The sequence below is a fragment of the Rhipicephalus sanguineus genome, chromosome 1, assembly GCF_013339695.2.
Source record: "Rhipicephalus sanguineus isolate Rsan-2018 chromosome 1, BIME_Rsan_1.4, whole genome shotgun sequence".
NCBI classification, from domain to species: Eukaryota; Metazoa; Arthropoda; class Arachnida; order Ixodida; family Ixodidae; genus Rhipicephalus; species Rhipicephalus sanguineus.
In genome coordinates this window covers 332,593,587-332,612,154 of record NC_051176.1, presented here as the reverse complement: position 1 = coordinate 332,612,154, position 18,568 = coordinate 332,593,587, and the positions used below count along the sequence as shown (strand labels likewise).

Here is an 18,568-nt window from a genome sequence, read left to right as displayed (position 1 = left end):
TAACTGCTGTACACAATAAGCTGTCATTTCCAAGTCAGTGGAAGATCATTGGATTGGATTGGATTAGATAAACTTTTATTTGGTTCTCCAAAACACAGATCACTGCGTTGCGGGCCGCTCCCACGTGGGGACCGAGAGGCCGAGCCCCTCGGCCGCCTCGCGGGCTTAGTGGAAGATCATATAGTAACACGAAACTATTTTTTCCTCGCCTCAGCCTAGCTGCACCAAAAGCGCGGCGGCTTCCCCGGCGCTTGAATAGCCCTCGACGATGCCTCGGTGGAGAGTGGCGCGGCGTGGAGGAGGAGTTGGCCATGGCCACCTATGAAATTACGCTGTCTCCGTGCGATTGGGACGGCCGTAGAGAAACCTGCCAGCGCACAATCTCAGAGGCCATGCACCGCAGTTTTCAAGAAAAAAAAATATATCTAAGAGCATTGGGTTGTACACAGTTGACACTTGCAATTCACTACTCAAAGACAAAGAAGTAACAACTGTGACAGTTGTTAGTTCACACTCGTCCTGTGTATACCTGAGCATTCTTTTCGAGTGTCCTTTGTGTTTAAGCAGCGCGCGGCAAGTGTCAAGCTGTGGAAGTTGCTCACTCATTCTCGTCTTTGGTGTGTTCTTTTCATGTGTTCTTTGTGCTTGAGTGGTGCGCTGCAAGTATCGAGTTGCTTGCCATTCTTCATGTGACAGTCAAATTTCTTGCTATTGCATACGCTGCTTCGCTCTCGCTGCGAAACTGACTTTTTTTTTCGGTGCAGTTTTGCAAAACGGAACCATGTGCGCTCGTGCCGCATTACTGCTTCTGAAACGGAAAGTTTGTCAGGCCGACACGCCGATCTACCACGTCAAGGAGGTCGCAATGTCAATATGAGAGTGCACTGCTCAGGAAATTCAAGGATTTTCAAGGACGGGAAAAAATTACAGGACTTTAAAGGGTTTTGAAAACGCATTTTTCAAATTCAAGAGTTTTCAAAGATTTCAAGGACCTATACGCACCCTGTTATATCAACTGAAGGCATTTTTGTTTTTTATTTTAGCTGAATGGCCCTTTTAGAGAAGACCATGGAAGATGGGGTGAGAGGGACATAATACTAAAAATAGGTTGGCAATCAAGTATATATGAACTCATACTCGATCTGCACTCATTTCACAGTGAGCGATGAAGGGTGTTAGTGCACGTATGAAGGGGAGTGAGTGAAACACTACAAACAAAAGTTGGTCATGCTTACGAACGTGAGTGACTATCAGTGAATGTGAGTGGACATGAAAGAGTGTCAGTGACTGGGAATGGATGCAAGTACCGTCAAAAATGCACGCTGATAATTGTGAATCGAAGTGACTGTGAAAGTGAGCATTACCGAGTATGAGTGGGCACAAGCATGAATGTAACTGACGAGCGTGAGTGAGCACATGGCCTATCAAAATATTGATCAGTGAGTATCAGAATTAGTACAAATAACATCCCCTATACTTTCCTTGACTTGACTGTCTGTTAGTTCTCATTAATGTTGTGTCTAAAGAAAAACAAGCCCTGAAAATTCCCCTTCTTTCGTTCTTTCACAATACCAAAAACACCATGCTTGCTACGAGAAGACGTTTGGTATGCGAGAAAATGCGCAAAACGAAAATACAGCTTCAAGGTGGCGACAGGTGGTGACGACGCCTTGAATTTACCGCACCAGTCGCCGTGGCGTCATAGACTTTGATGGTGTCTAGTAGTGCCTACATAGTTTCTAATCGGTAAAAATTATGTACACTGTCTTCCAAAGGAGCCAGAGACTTAACATGTTAAGTTTCTCGATCCAACCGCATGCATATTAAGCCGCATCACTCGAAATGCACGAAGAGCTCGACTAGCTTAGAACAAAGTGGCGAGCGGAGGCATCACTGAACGGCGGTGACCCTTTTGCGCATGCAGTGTCAAATTAATGCCATCGAAGAACTAGTCTTATGCAGGCACAGAACAGCCCACAAAAGTACCAAACCCACGACCAATTACCGCCTAGTAAAGAAGATCAAGCGAGTGCAGAGTGCTCCCAGCTGTTTACTGTGGAGCATGCGGGAGCTGTCAAATTCCATTTTGCAGTGCGCCCGAGCCATTAATCTCAGTCATAATCACATCGCTGGTGTCCCCCGTGATAGATTCTGTAGGAAAATAAAGTTTTCCTGTTGCTTTGCGACGCCAGAAATCCGTAGTCTTTTGGATGTGGAAAGTGGCCAAAAGACCGCAGGCTGACTTGCACCTTAGCATTCCACGGGGTGCGCTTGAGCAAAGTTTTAACGCTCTAAAGAGCACTTCTGGCGCTGAAATGTGCCATCAGACTTTAGACAAACGGTCGAAATGCGTGCTAGGGTCATTGAATTTTGTTCCTAGACATTTGTCAATGGCGTGGATGCAACGGTGTGCGAAAAAACTGACACTCGAACCGTAGAATTAGCAGTTTTGTCAACAACAGGGCACCGAAAAACTCTTGTTTTGCAAACTTCATGACTGCGCGTCTCAGGAAAAAACCGCCCAGTGATCATGCAAAGCTCCACTGCAAAAGCGGTCAGTTTTAACGATTGCACTGTGTACCCACAATGAGCGGTTAATCGTTTTATTGCGATAGAAATTATATGGACACTCTTGGCTGATTTTTGCCATCGCCGTCACGCCCCGGATATGTATATGTATGTACATATATAAAAAAGGCACAAAGAAAAATAAAGCAGAAGAAAAACATTCCGAAGCACCCGACTGGGGATTCGAACCATCAACCCCTCACTCCCCAGTCCGCTGCATTAGACAACTCAACCATGCCCCACGCATGCACTGGCGAAATAACAGCGAGCTATTTATATACACCATTTACTGCTGGTGGTAAGCAAATCTCGCAGGAGCTGCGAGATTTTCTATCATGCAACGCTCCTAAATTTCTTTCAATATGAAAACTGCCCTTGAGACGCGCACGACAAAGTGGCCCTTTTCTGTACCCACTCGTGATGTGGTAGAAGAAAAAAAAAAAAACAAAGAACACAGGGCAAACCTTGCATCAGACGCCCCCGTGTGGCAAGAAATGCAGAGGGTCACTCCAAGCAAAGCAGTTTAAAAGAAAAAGAAATACGTATCAAAAAGTATCTGATTCTCCATTGTGGACACTTGCAGATGCAACGCTCCTAATTTTCTTTCAATTTGAAAACGGCTCTTGAGACGCGCACGACAAAGTGGCCCTTTTCTGTACCCACTCGTGATGTGGAACAAAAAAACAAAGAACACCGGGCACACCTTGCATCAGACGCCCCTGAGTGGCAAGAAGCGCAGGGGGTCACTCCACGTGCCGCAGTTTAAAAGAAAAAGAAACATCTAACAGCATCTGATTCTCCGTTGTCGACACTTGCAACACATTGCTCAAGCGCAAAGACGTAACAACTGTGGCAGGCGCGGCAAGTATCAAGCTTCTTCTCGTTCGTGTGACATTCCAATTTCTTGCTATCGCATTCATTGCTTCGCCCTTGCGGCGAAGCTGTGACTTCAAACACAACCTCACACTCGAGCCTCGACATTTGTGGCGCTTTCCAGTGCTGAACTCTCGTAGCGTACCATGACGTCCACATCTCCCATACAGAAGTTGCCACTGCCTTCCCCTCCTGACTCGCTCTCCAGTCTGCAAACTGTTTGGACGCCAGTCACTGCTCTTGCTCGCCTTTATGTCAACTCCTTGCCTTCTTGCTGCCAGTTTCAAAATCGCTGCTCCTTCAAAGCTGCCCCCAAGATGCCTTCACGACATTTTGAAGCTTCTACGTCGACCGCCGCGTTCAGTCACTTTGGCACCGACGGCGCATGCCTTTGGATCTGTGCTGCAGGCCATGTGATTGTGTTATTCAGAGTGCTTTGTTAGGCGTGCCTCGCGTTGACACTTGATAATTCACACTGTTGGTGGGCCCCGATGAGGACGAAGAGACAGCGGACGAAGAGCCACATGAAGTGCCAACTATGGTGCAGACAGCTCACTGCCTTTTTTGCTTGACTGCTTTAGCTTTTCTCGAGTGGTTGCTTATACCGAAATACCGCTTCTAACAAATTTTTTCGCTGTCCCGCTGCCTTCGTCATAATGACGGATTACTGTATTTAGTGGTCAAATTATGCGATGCCCAAATAACACAATGGTTCTTGTGTGGTACCGCGAAAGCCGTATAGAATCAATGCTCCACAGCAGTTAGGTGTACTGTAATACATATATATTGTAAAAAAAATGCGAGACAAGCCATTTTTCTTCATTTTCCTTGCAATGACCCTCTAACACAGCTTTCCACAGAGTGGCTGTCAAAGAGTGGACAGAAACCAGCGAAACATATTTACAACTACAAAAATGAGCCTTGAGAGGATTGCAGCTGATGTAAGACAAATGTTTTCAGTAAAACCATGTTATTTCAAACCTCATTAATTAGAAAAATTTGATAATTCGGACTCGTCCTCTCATCCGGGCAAGCACGTGCATTATTATTTACATAAAACTCATTAATTCGGAGAGATTTGGGCACACCCTGCGTAATTTGGAAGATCCCGGAGCGCACAAAACAACGCAAATGTGTGATGCAAATGAGCAAAAACTTTGCTACCGTCCAACCGAAATGAAGTGGCACAGTCCACGTTGCCTCTCTATAATTCTATAACTCTTCGGATCTATAATTCTTCAAGTGTTTTATGTTTCCTTTCTTGTGTATTTAAATAATAATAATAATGTTCGCATTTTCCCTGTTATCAGCTGGTTATGAACAGCAGATGAGAGCGGCATAAAATCAAGTGGAAGGCATTGCCACAAATTCATGACCATAACCCACCAATAACCCCTTCAGCGGCGGTGTGCACAAGTGTACACATCAATTTCGGAGGCGTGTCACGCACTGCGTCAGTCTTCAAATGGCTTGAAACGCAGTGTGCACATTCGTGCAGGCTTCCTGAGTGGACAACTAGCGGTCATTTAACTTCATTGTGCTGCATATTGCTGCTGAGGACCAATTTGCTGGAGACACTAGCATGTTCTACGATCGTTCGACGTGCCGCGTTCAAGGACCAATGTCAAGCGTATTATTTGTTAAACCAAAAAACAAACTGGGCATGCATTTTAAGCCTAATGTTTGATTCTATTTATGCAATAATTGAAGCTGACTGATTGCAGAATAATTACATATTGCACACTAATTAAAGGGGCACTAAAGGCAAATAACTTATGTCAGAGTGAAAGCTCAATGTATGACAACATCTAAAACAGCAGTATTATCAACAGCAGTGCCCCACTTACCGAGAAATTAAGCTAAATGTATCACACGATGAGCGCCAAGAGTGGGTCATTTTGGAAGTGATCCCCATGACGTGAGAGAGTCTGAATACAATTAATCACTAGTAATCAAACTAGCTGCAATAAAAAGAGAACCTTCCGTGCATCAAAAGACGTAATAAAATGCTGCTTGTTCGTTTCTGTTTGATTCATGGAAAAAGGAACTTCTTTGGCGTTGCCATAGGGAACGGCGCGTGTGGTTCAAAAGTTCCGTTTTTGCCGTTTTCGCCGAACTGCACATCGCCCGGCGCCCTGCTTCGCTCAAGCGGTCGCGTCTCAGTGGTAGTTTCGGTATCGCGTACTGCCGCGTGTGTTTTGGATGCTCGTGAAAGTTGCTCTGACAGAAAGTTCGACAAAATACCGCATGCATGTGATGTTGCCAGATGCTCGAATAGTGCACGCCGCCAGTGCACGCTACCGCGCAGTAAAGGCGGGCAACGTTGGGCACGGCAACAGTGACGTGTGAAATACCGCTTTCAGGCGGGTGATTTGAAGTGCGCTAACGCGATGTGGACCACTAAAACGTGATTTTATTTCAAAATAAGCACTTCCTTGGCGTAAAAGTAGCACTACGAAGTTCCTGGACCGCTATCTTAAAGGGGTCATGAACCAATTTTCTAAGTAATGATCTAATGACCTCAGTATCGGAGTGTACTGCCTCCCGAATCGATTGCCGCAAAAATTTCTCGAATCCGTCAAGAATCAGCGGAGTTACGGGGGTTTGGCGCACGCTCCCAGCGCTTTCTCTTTTTTCTCGTGCCGACAAGCGCACTGCAAGCTAGACAGGGAGGGATGGCATGGGGGAAAGAAGTTACGTCAGCGCGCGTCATGAAACGCGATCACTCTCCCGCTGTGATTCGCTTGCGCGAGTGCGGCTACGATGTACTGAGGAGTGCGGCGCCGGCAGGTGGCGGCACCCCGCGGCAAGAAGCGCATCTGATCCGAACGCCTCTCTCGATTTACGTCGGCTATCGGCCAATAAGCATGCTATGTCTCTTGCGACGTACAGCGGACAGACGCCCCGCCCACCGACGAGAGTGAGAACCGGCCTCTGTTTGAAAAGAGGGTGCCTGGGGAAACGGCAACTTCGCGCTCCGCTTGTGGCCATTACGCGGCGCGCACGACTGTAATATTTGGCAGAGCAGTTCATAGCCGTGTCAGCTTTCCGCAGGATGTGTTTTTTCAACCAGCCCAAGGGGTGCTTCATGACCCCTTTAACAATCATAGTCGACTTAATATTTGCCTTTGGTATCCCTTTCACATTAATTACTGAAACTCACACAAAACAACATATTTCATTTTCTTTCTTGGAATGTAATACTGAGTGCCTTGGAATTATGCTATGCGAATTTGACGCATTTGCAGACAGTGCATCATAATTCGTGCCTGAAGGGGACAAAAGCTTCTGTGGATTTAAAAAAAATAATAATAATATGAGGTGACATGTTTCAGTAGATTGGGTGCTTCTGTAAGCCATACATACCTTGATGTGAATCCCCATCAGCAGGTGGCGTCTGTGAGCTCTCTTTATCTTCAACAGTAATTGGAGAGATGACTTGGCGAGCAGCTTCACCACCCACTTTGTCTTTCACATCAGCTTCAAATGCAGAAGAAGATGAAGGTCAGCAAAGAAACTCTACAGTCAGGTACAATTTTGGAAGGCAGCAGCATTTACACCTCAAAAAAATGGATGCACACAGGCCTGTACCAATGAGTGCGCAGCCTAGGCTGACATCACAAGCCGCACGGTCAGAGATCATCGACGAGTACATGAGTGGGACCACTATTATTTTATTCACAGTGTGGGAATCGAGCACGCCCTTCCCTTTGGCGCCTCGTTCCCCAGCTAGCGCGCGTGTTGGCCCCGCGCGGCTCGAGCGCCGGGAACCGCCGTTAATCGGCAGGCCACGGCGGCAGCGCCAGGCCTCTTTGTCTGGTGCGAGCCATGCGTCAGCTTCCCGACGCGCGGGCACGCGTCCGGGCATGCCTCGACATGCTCACATGCTCACGCCACCAAGCTAGCTTACGTCACTGCGCAACGCCTGTCCTCATTGGATGCCAGTGACAACCCCCTTCCCCCTTGAGCTCACTTCTGTCTGGCGCGGGCTTGCCCGCATGAGATGCTCTCAGGCCTTGACGAGAGGTTGACGCGCTGCTGAGCAGGCGGCTTCTCGTTCGTGCGTTCGACTTCGGCCCTCGTGCGTGAGTCGTCGCGCCGTAGGCAAGCGTACTTGCTCGGTCTTGCGGAGTTCCCTATACGGCCTGCAAGCCCGTGAGTGTCGTACTGTGCTGCATCTTGGGTTAATAAACCCGTAGTTGTTGTTACCCTGCCTCGTGCGTGGTTTCTGCGCCGTGTCGGAGAAAACGACGAACCCGGCCGCAGCGTCGTCGCACGCAGCGGCAGTGGAGAACGTCGCGTCCCTGCACGGTCGCGCTCGTAGGGTAAGCCTAGTGCAAACCTATCTCCACAACAGATGCAACTTTGGTCACCTGAGCGGGGCCTCTCCTGCTGCCTTCTTAAGTTGTACCTGACGATAGCTAACAAGACATGCATAAACAAGAGTGCTTCGCAGTTGGGCATGGTTAAGAATATGTTCAGTGCATCTGCTGTTGCAGAATTACACTTCATAGGGTTCTGCAACACAACACTAGTTGGACACAGTAAATATGCCTGCCTAGTTGCCAGACTATGCTCTGAACAACATTGGAGTCAAACTTCATATTCCTGTACACACAGCAAGTATCCCATCATTTTGTGCAAAAGCCCCATTCCTTTCCAGTGCAGAGTACACCGAACACAATATTTTCTTACTGTCAACACAAATTTGGGGGGAGCTGAATTAATGAGAGCCCCAGAATGAGATAAATATGCTAGCTAAGACAATTAAAAGGCATTAAATGCCAAGTCCCAACTCTGGCACTCTTTTGAGATCAGTGGATCTCACTGAAGTTCACCGTGTCAGCTCCCCAGCACACTTTTGTAATTTATTCAAAACAGGCATGAGAGTTGTGCAGAGGTTTCCACAGTAATTGCATTAATTGCCTTGTGCAGGGGAGAAACAGCCGAATTAGGATTTGGAGCAATTTTTGGAGCACAAAAATTAAAATTTGGAGTAAGTTAACGGAAAAGAATGCTATGTTTTTCAGCCCGAAATTCCAAATCTGGAGTGGTACAACAAAATAAGACTTACTTTTAGAAAAGAAAAATATATGTACAAACTAACATCAGCGATCTCGTGCACAGTGCACGTGAGCACTGCTATTTCAATAAAAGCAGTCTGTTGAACCACCGCACTGTGCAAACAATGCCGAAATCCACGTTAGCACTTGCTGCCCCTGTCAAACCATTTGACAGTTGCTGCATATGCTATTGTGAATCTGCCAACCTGGCGAGCTCAAAATTCAGCAGATTCGCAAAGTAGGAGGAGCACAAGGGGGCGGCGAATAAAGAAAACTGGTGTACGATCTTGTTTATTGTTTCTCAGGGCCGCAAACGTCACACACTGTTTTGAATGATTGCCAGTAATTTTTTAAATGTCAGAAATCATACTAGTACTCGTTATTATATGGCCCATACATGCTTGAGTCATTAAGGAACAAAATGTGCTGTGTTTCGTGACAGTGACTACCAGTAGCCCCTTCTAAATCATAGTACACTTCTCTGCACAGCAAAGGTGTACTGTGGCAAAAGGGGCTTAAAAATAATTCTGCACGTGATAGAACAAGGCCAGGAAATTTTAGAAACACTGTCCTTTTTTTCTTTTCATTCGCGGTGAGGTTAGGGTATAGTGAACTAGCAGTTAGAGTTATGGTCTGCACATCTGGGTTGGATTGGATGATGCACAAACTGCAGGTGATTAACACATTCTCTATTTCTTCCTAAAATTAGCGGTACTGAGGAAATCTTGAGGCTGGTCAGTTAGTTTGGCGCAGCGTGGCACAATTTCAACAACTTTCACTGTTTTGGCTCAGCTTGGCGCAAAAATAAGGAATTGTATCAAAATGGTTGCAATCGGCGCAGCTGTTGCACCCCTGCTTGTATCCACCTCCTTTTGCTCCACTATAGTAACATTTTGTTAGGACATAAATGGTGGCATACACAAATCAAATTGGAAAATCAATGGCAGACAACAGTAATGGCAGAGTCCAGGAATCGGAAGTTCATAAGATGCAACATGCGTGAAGAAAGCAGCGGTGCTGGGGCTCTGTATTCATCGTGACCACATGGTGCTTAACATGCACCTAAATTTAAGCATGAGAGTATATTTCAAATTTCACACCTGCCACTTTGGGAATTAAAAAGCTGTGGAGGTGACGTGGCGGATCTAGAGGTAATGAAAGTTTGCATGGTTGAAGTGTTATCTGTTTACAGTGAGAAAACGAGCCCGTGAGAAGAGTCTAAGTACTACAGAGTTTTACATATTTTTAGTGGAAACAAGATTTCCCAGCTAGAATGTGGGTGTACAGTCGAACCTCGTTAGTACGTACCCGCTTTAAACGTACTAACGGTTAAAACGTAGTTGCGACGAATCCCCGATCGAGTCTCATAGAGCCTAATCCATTCGCTGACCGCTTAAGCCGTAGTGCTTCACCCTATGCCTACCGGTTAGTGCGTACCCTGCGTACCGCGATAACGTTTTGTGCCATAAAATTTTACTGCGTCGCTGAACTTCCCGACGCCACAATGTGCCGCCAAAGGTTTTCAGTCGTTTTGAGAAGTGCGTAGATCGGTCGATCACCGATTCCGACTTCCGCGCGATTGCGGCGACGCCATTGCGCGTAGGCATCGGGAAAGAACGAAGGTGAGGCTGCGGCCACCGACGAAAGCGCCAGCATGACTTATCGCCGACAACCTTATCACAATAAGTATCTTCAGATATCTGCTCGGCCACGCGTGCGACGCAGCACTACTTTAAGCCTACTGCACGCTTTTAATAGGCGACAACCTGAACGCGCTGGGCCGCCGATCGCTGCCGCCTCGTTGTGCGGGGCCGTGTTCAAGCGCGCACCGCTTTGTAGAAACGAAAGCAGCTCGCTGTTGCGGAGTTGAGCGTTGCTGGCCGTGGGCGACGAGAAACCTCTTTGCATAGACGCTATCACGCTAAACGCACGCGTACGGTACAGCAAGCGTAGCGCTGTTGTAACCATACTGCACGCTTTTATTGGGCGACCACCCAAACGCGCTTCCGTCCGCTGCCAGGACCGCTAGAGCGTCGCGGAGTGCGCATCGCTTGCAGGAAGTTCGTCATCGCCGCGTTAACCGAACAAGCTCATCTGTGCTCATCGCCGCATCTGTGCGCGGTCTGGAGCGAAGTGGGTACAAAGAACACTCCCACGACAAATGCGCGCGTGCGGTACAGCAAGCGTCCCGGCAGTGACGCCGTGAGCCGAGAAGGCGACGCGCTGCACGCAACTAGCCAGGAGACGAGCGGCTCCACGCAGCCGTACCGCGTTTCGCTGGAACTGTGTCAGTTTTCATTTAGTAGCAGATCGCGGTACAGACGCACACACATATATCGCGGAAAGCCGACACTGTCCGTTCTGTTTGCTACGTTGGTCACTGCGTATACCGGACCCTGTAATAGTTCCGAAATGCTCCTTGGCGTCGCCACCGCGCGCTGTCAGCACTATCGGACGGTCGTGCGAGAGCACCAGAATCTTTTCTCCCGTTTGGGAAAAAGAAAGAAAAGGCTTTGCAGTGGGTACTTTAGGCAATATTTGCTGTGGCACTGTATTTATTTCTTTGCTGGCGGCGATGGCGTAAGCGAGGACATGCAAATTTTTACTTGGTGGTTAATGCGTACTACCGTTTAGTGCGTAGTTATGCGGCGTTCCCGGCAGGTACGCATTAACGAGTTTCCACTGTAACAGCAATGACATACAGAAGTGCCAAGGTCAAGCAGAACTGTTTGATACAAGCAACATGCAATGGGACTAGAGCACCCTCCGCATCTGCATCTCAACCACAATCTCCTTTCACTTTTCACTAATTGCTTTAACTTAATTTGTGAGTTGCAGGAACTATGCGAACCTAATTCCATCACTATAAAATTGACACTGCTCCAGAAAAAAGCACAACAAAGTTTCTCCTGACAGCCTCTTTTTCAGTTTCCTGATGCCTCGTAAAGTGACTGCTAATAATTATGCTGACTACTTTACAAATTTTAACAAATTTTTTTACATATAATATTACACTTTCTTCTACACCAAATAGGCAGAGAGAAAGCAGCGATCAAAATCCTGCAATCAATAGTTTTGAGTCTCGTAGAGTAAAAGAACCTTTCTTTTTTTTTACTTTTTTTCTTTCCGATATCAAATTTGGAGATGAAGCCACTGTGACATAAGCTCAGTGTGTTCAAAACACACCAGGAGGAGGCGCAAGGATCTTAACATGTACGTTGCGAAGTGAAGTGGACAGCACCATGTTTCCTTTCAAGAGCTCCTGTTCTTACTGTGATTACAGCTGGCAACCATTTGGCATCAGCACAGTTAAAAAATGGTATGGTTTAGGGCCCTGGATAGAGAACTTGGACTTCAATCTAGGCAACTTTGTTCACAGTCAATCGGAGATAGAACATTGCCAGGGGGCTTTCCATAATTGAGACTTTCTGGCTTAAGTTATGCTCTGCAGAACGGCCAGCTTAACAGAAATAGGCAACTCATTGACTGCTTCACACTGTAAGCCTGGTACGCACAAGACAGACTAAACTGCACAACATTAAATGCATTGTTGGTGCTTACCTTTGCTAGAACGTCTGTCATTCCCCAAAGAATCCTTTTCAAAGACCTTCACGTATTCCTCTTCTTTGCAATCGTTTTCCTCGTTTGCACTGTCCTCGCTCTCACTGCTATTGTTTGATGTAGACAAGTCACAGATGCCCTCTGAATCCAGTTTTGTCTTCTCTTGCTCAACAGCACTTTCGCTGGGACTAACATCATTGAGACTCGCACTGGGGTTCCTCAAGTAATCATCATCCTCATCTTCATCTTCACTCTCGCCACTTTCACTAGGATGCGAGGACAGGTCACAGTTATCCTGCTCAACCTCCTTTGCCTCCAGTTTCAGCTCCTCCTGCTTGGCCACGTACACCTCAATGACCTGCGTATACAAAGTAATCCACTTATAATATAACCGATTATAATGACATATCACTTATAGCAATAAAATTCTTTAGATTTTTCAGTTTTACCATTGCCCCTATGTAAAAGTAAACCATGTAGTATAATGATGCAATTATCGGCAACGTATCACGTACAACAATAGAATTCTGGCCACCTGGAACGTGTTTACCCCAAGAATTCGTCAAGAAGAACTATCAAAAATAAAATATGTTAAAAACCATCAGAAATGGCACAAGCAGACCAGTGTGGTGAAATCCGTAAAGGTGCATTGCATGCAGCCTCAGGAGTGGAGTGCTCTCATGATTGCAATCACTAGAAGGAAGAGGGGAAGAGCTTACATGGTCGCAGCAGCACTATGCCTAGTAATGCCTCCTCGCATGAGTTTCCACCTGTTTGTGTGCTAATGAAAGCTGGCGCCAACTAACCGCAAGTCAACATCTCTTGAGGTGAAGCAGCAAGTTTGTCATTGGAACTTCCGGCAGGGTTTCAAGATTGGAACACTCTCACACACATGCACACACACACGCAAACACACACACACACACAAAAGAAAAAAAGAAAAGAAAGAACAGGCTTTCCCAACTGGGGATTTTAAAGGGTCATTAAGGCAGGAGATGTCAACAAGAATGCTGGCACCAGTGACCATGACGACCAGCGAAAGAGGGCTAGAGATCCTTTGTACAGCGACGAGGAAGGGTCTCTTTATGTATGGTTCTTGATCACTCACAACCGCAACGTTCCCATCACCAGACCAATTCTTACCACAAAGGTGAACAAATGTGCTTTTCTTTTGGGACAAGGGAACTTGGAAACCACCAGAGGATGAAATCAATGCTTCAAGGATTGCCAAGGCATCGTTTATAAAACCTGTTCAGTGGCCACTTTGCTGGATGTATCGGAAAGACGAGTGGCTGGCAACAAAACTACCCGAGTGTTAGAATGCTGCCAAGAAAAGAATATTTTCAATGGTGGCAAGACAGCACTTTTTTACGAGATAATGCCTTCATCTACGAACTCAAAGGGGACATGTGCATCAGTGGCAAGCACAGCAAGGTCTGAGTTGCTGTGTTGTTGTGCGTCAGCATGGGCGATAGTGAGCATCTGAAGCCCTTTGTGACTGGAACATTGAAGAGGCCTCACTGCTTTATACATCAGCCCATTCCGTTCACTATCGAAATAAAAAAAAAGTGTGGATGACTCGGGATCTCTTTGAGGCATGCCTTCTCAAGGTATGGTATCTCAAGATGGCACAATAAAAAAACAGAAGGGGATAGTAGACCTGTTTCTTGATAATTGCAGGGCACACGTCACCGTGAAGCTGGTGTCTACTGAGGTGGTGTTTCTGCACTCCGTACAACACATAGGTCTGTGGCCCATGGACGCAGGCGTAATCACAAATTTCAAGGCCCTCTACAGACATCACATGCTCAAAAGGCTGATCGGTAAAAGAGACTGCTCAGGATTGTCAGAACATGCTTGTGAATCCCGTGACCTGAAGCTGACCACGTTAGAAGCGGTGCGATTTTTGTACAGTGCATGGTACTGCAAGGTGAAACAGGCCACAATCAAGAACCGCTTTAGAAAAGCATGCTTCTAGCGTCACGCCTGCACGGTCTCGCAAGAGACGCATGACATGCTCCCCAAAAGTGCCAATGCGATGGAACTTGGGGACCATGTTGCTGCTTCTGAGGAGAACACCGGCAGCGTACACTTGGAAGACTTTTAACAGCGAAGCTGTTTAAACTAGTCATAAGTTGTATGCCGTATCACGATTTCATAAACGGGTATGTGCCACAGAAATGGGGTAAATCCCACTACTCACCTCTGGCCCACTAAAAATAAAGAAGGCAACAGCTAGCCCAACAACAAATGGCTGCGAAGTGACGGCGGTGAGCCGAAGACCCCGAGTACGTACGAGAGAATGCTAGGTAACGGGAAAGGCAACGGCGGCTGCGAGAATACCCCAAAGCGATGGAAGGCTTACACCAACAACGATGTGCCCGTAAATCTATGAGAGGTGCGAATGCTTGGTTTCAGCGCAAGTTTCTGTCTCTGGAGTTTGGACATCTGTGTCGTGTCTGTGACTGTCTGTGGTTTCACTTGAACCTTTCTGTGCTAAGAATCAACGTTGAAACAACCTAGCATCACCTAGCTAAAGCCTAGAAACAACCTGCATCCCCTAGCTAAGGCCTAGAAACAACCTAGAAGCAACCAGATAAGTGTTCAGAATCATCCAGCTTTGCTGTTTTAAGCCTTGACCAGCTTACGTGGTAGACACGGTAGAATAAATCAGCATTATGAGTGCTCGAACGCGCCTGAACATTACTTTCATTTCCAGGGCTGGCGTCTGCTCGATGCGCTAACCGCGGGGACACGAACGCATGCGAAACGGAGGCACATTAGCCCCGCATCTCGCTGCAATTCACAGAAAAAATGAAGACGCACACATTCCCTGTGTGTCTTATTATTTCTCTCATGTTTTATTAAAATAGTCACACCGGTAATACTTTCCCGGTAAACAGAAAACATTCTGGAATTTTTCTCCAGGTTGAACGTTAAGATGTACCCTTCGTGTGAGCTGTTAATCTATTCAAGCAACACATTTCACAAACTACACATGTCGTGTCAAATAATTATCGCAGTGTCACTTGCTACTGTTGGCGACGTAAGAGCACAGTTGTCTACGACGTCACAGCATTACCGTCTACGTAGGGCCATTCCATCGTGTACGTCATCCCCTCATTCTCTGGGCGAGTGCCCGAGAGAAGAAAGGCAAGCAGTGTTCAGCTTGAAATTTGACCAATTTCCGCGGCGCGTAGCATTGCAAATTTTGGCAGACGTGATCGTGAACGCCCAGTGCGCTCATCAGCTCAAAATTGTCAAACCTGGTGAGGGGCCCTTTAACGAGGAAACATGGAAGAATCAGCGATGGCAACTTTGAAAAAGAACTCCTGTTGAAAGCAACGTGAAACACTGTATCACAGAAGCCACAGTAAGCCTAGGCCTTCTCTCTACCATGCAAGCCACAGTAGGTCATTGTAGTTTGAGTGAACTTGTGTTGTTGTGTTATGGCAACAGAATTTTTGAAGGAAAGTAAAGCAAAAGTAATCAATTACATTTCTGTCATTGCTCAGTTACTTTTCTGGGGCTGTAATTGACCACTGTAATCAGTTACATATTGCAAGCAATTGTAATCGTAATCAGTTACTTATTTTCTGTAACGAGTACAAGTCTGATCGTCGGTAATCGGATAAGCTGTAAGGCGCACCGGCATTTATACACGTGGTATAGAAGATTCCAGCGTTATCACTGGTGGTCGCATTAGTTCCAGAATGAACTCCAGTGTTCACGTTGTGAGCGTAATCTAATCAGAAGAGTCTAAAATAGTCGGGAAGATTCCATACATTCCGACTCGGCCTGCACAAGACAGTGCGATGGGTCGGTTACATAAAATAAGAAAAGAAGTGCACATGGCAGTGTCACCAAGATTCTACTGTAGTATAAAACTATGACAGTGACGTAGAGTGGTGCATGGGTGTTGAATGTATGAAGTGATCATGGTGCTAAAATTTGAGAGTATGAAAATAGCATGAATGCCTCTTAAAGGGGCCCTGCGACACAAATTAAGCGTGTCATTTTTACTGCTTCTTCTGGAACTGTCGAATGCACCAATATTGCCCAGTGGCAATGTGCCAGTGGCAATGCCAAAAACAAAGCTGTTATGATTTTATTTCAACGGAGAAACCATTTTAGTTTCGGACTAGAGCAACACACAACGGCTATTTTTGCGATTGGAACTGATGTCTCATCACGTGGGAGTGATGACATTGGCCGCGCGTTTTGATTGGTTTGATGCGACAAGTTGCATGTAATATTCATATTGATACCATACAGCCGCCGCAGCGTGGCTGCATGAAAGACGAGGAAGACGACGTCGCTTCTCTGGTTGTTGCTGGACTGACGCCATCTTGTCCACCCTGCGCTGTTTAAACGATTTAATAAATAGTTACTAAGCTACCCGTAACATTATGGTCCCAGCTAGGCCACATTGCTGTGCACTAAAAATTAAAAAATCACTCTTTATACTCTCTCGGAGGCAGAAGGATTTCCGTTTTTAAACACGAAGTTCTGAAAAAAAATTGCAAAACGATGCTAGGTGCACTGCACAATGGCTACCACGAGGAGAGACTTCCGGTATGTCTCTTTAAAGGCAAATATTAAGTCGATGTTGATTGTAGAAACAGCGGTCCAGAAACCTCGTACTGCTACTTTTGTGCCAAGAAAGTGCTTATTTTGAAATAAGATCACGTTTTAGTGGTCCGCATCGCGTTAGCATACTTCAAATCACCCGCCTTAAAGCGGTCTTTCTGACGTCACTGTTGCCGTGCCCAACGTTGCCCGCCTTTACTGCGTGGCGGCGTGCACCATTCGGGCATCCGGCAACATCACATGCATGCGGCATTTTGTTGAACTTTCTGTCACAGCGACTTTTATTAGCGTGCAAAACACACGCGGCAGTACGTAATACCGAAACTACCACTGAGACGCGACTGCGTGAGCGAAGCAGGGTGCCGGGCGAAGCGCAGTTCGAGCAAAAACAGAACCTTTGAACCGCACACGCTGGCAACGCCAAAGAGGTTCTTTTTTCCATGAATCAAACGGAAACGAACGCAGCATTTTATTACATCTCTTGATGCATGGAAGGTTCTTTTTTTATTGCAGCTAGTTTAATTACTAGTGATTAATTGTAGTTGGATGCTCTCAAGTCATCGGGATCATTTCCAAAATGTCCCACTCATGGAGCACATTGTGTGATACATTTAGTTTAATTTCTCGGTAAGTAGGGCACTCTTGTTTATAATATTGCCGCTTTAGACGTTGTCATACATTGAGCTTTCACTCTGACATAAATTGTTATTTGCCTTTAGTGACCCTTTAACACATATATGCCCAGTGGCCTACATATAGGACACTTCTTTGATGCACTCTAACATCGCTATTTTTTTAGCTGATGACTAGCGCCACCTACAGCAGATCAAGCAGGTCTCATTCTCAGCGTGTGCAAGCCTAGACATTGTTTGCTTTTCATGCTGCCACGTGCCAACCGCTTTTCTTCGGGCAAATGCGTGCTTTGTATGAAAGACGTCATGGAGAAAGAAGTGCAATGTCAGCGTGCATGTGAAGTGTTTCAAGGCTTACCGCAACCGCACGTAGCACCCCTAATGCCCAGTGTCCTATATGTAGGACGGCTTGAAAAACAGTGTTGCGTTTACCTGGCTGTAAATAAAAAAACTTGTGCTTTCTTTTGACGGTAGAAGTGAACTTGTTATGAAAAAAAATATTTGTTTTGTTATTTTTTCTGAGTTTGGGCATAAATGGGTTAAGAGGCGCGCAGTGATTGGAACCCACCACTGACGTCAGTGGGAGAGTGAAATGCCAAAGGAAATGTGTTTCCTCGTCATCTGCAGCGGTCTTGAAGTTCGAAGACTTCCGTTCCCATGCACCAATTCTGATAATTCTTTTTGCATTCATCTCAGTATTCAGCACTAGACACAATCCAGCACTACAGAATGCAGACGAAAAAACTTTGCAGGGCTTCTTTAAGGCCTTTGAGCCCAAAGGCTGGGAGGCAGGTACTTTTTCTTAAAGGGGTCATGAAGCACCCATTGGGCTTGTTGAAAAAACACATCCTGCGGAAAGCTGAAACGGCTATGACTGCTCAGCCAAATATTGCAGTTGTGCACGCCGCATAAAGGCTGCAAGCAGAGCACGAAGCTGCTGTTTTCTCAGGTGCCCTCTTTTCAAACAGAGGCCTGTTCTCACCCTCGTCGGTAGGCGGAGCACCTGCCGGTTGACGTCGCGTATCTGCTTCTCCTGAAGGTAAACATTAGACAGAAGTCTGTCTGGTTGGGTAAGTAAACTGAGAAAAATATTATTTATTCTCCAACCAAAGCTGGAGAATCTGCAACCGAAGTTGCAGATTTTTCTCAATCTGCTTCTCCGCGTCGCAAAATACATAGCATCCTCATTGGCCGATAGCCGACATAAATCGAGAGCGGTGTTCAGATCAGATGCGCTTCTTGCCACGGGGTGCCGCCACTTGCCGGCGCCGCACTCCTCAG

General features: G+C 46.4%; 2 protein-coding genes across 2 annotated transcripts in view; both read right to left on the bottom strand.

Moving 5' to 3' along the window:
• The window catches only part of LOC119379553 (E3 ubiquitin-protein ligase Topors), a 371,896-nt gene that overhangs the window by 73,907 nt on the left and 279,421 nt on the right, over window positions 1-18,568 (bottom strand). The gene's annotated exons all lie outside the window — the stretch shown is intronic.
• LOC119379550 (uncharacterized) overlaps window positions 1-18,568 on the bottom strand; it is a 133,627-nt gene that overhangs the window by 10,138 nt on the left and 104,921 nt on the right. The window contains exons 15-16 of the mRNA XM_037648852.2: window positions 12,066-12,423; window positions 6,808-6,921 (exon numbers count right to left, since the gene is read on the bottom strand). Of these exons, the coding sequence (XP_037504780.1) occupies window positions 6,808-6,921; window positions 12,066-12,423 (472 nt within the window). The remainder of the gene's footprint in view (window positions 1-6,807; window positions 6,922-12,065; window positions 12,424-18,568) is intronic.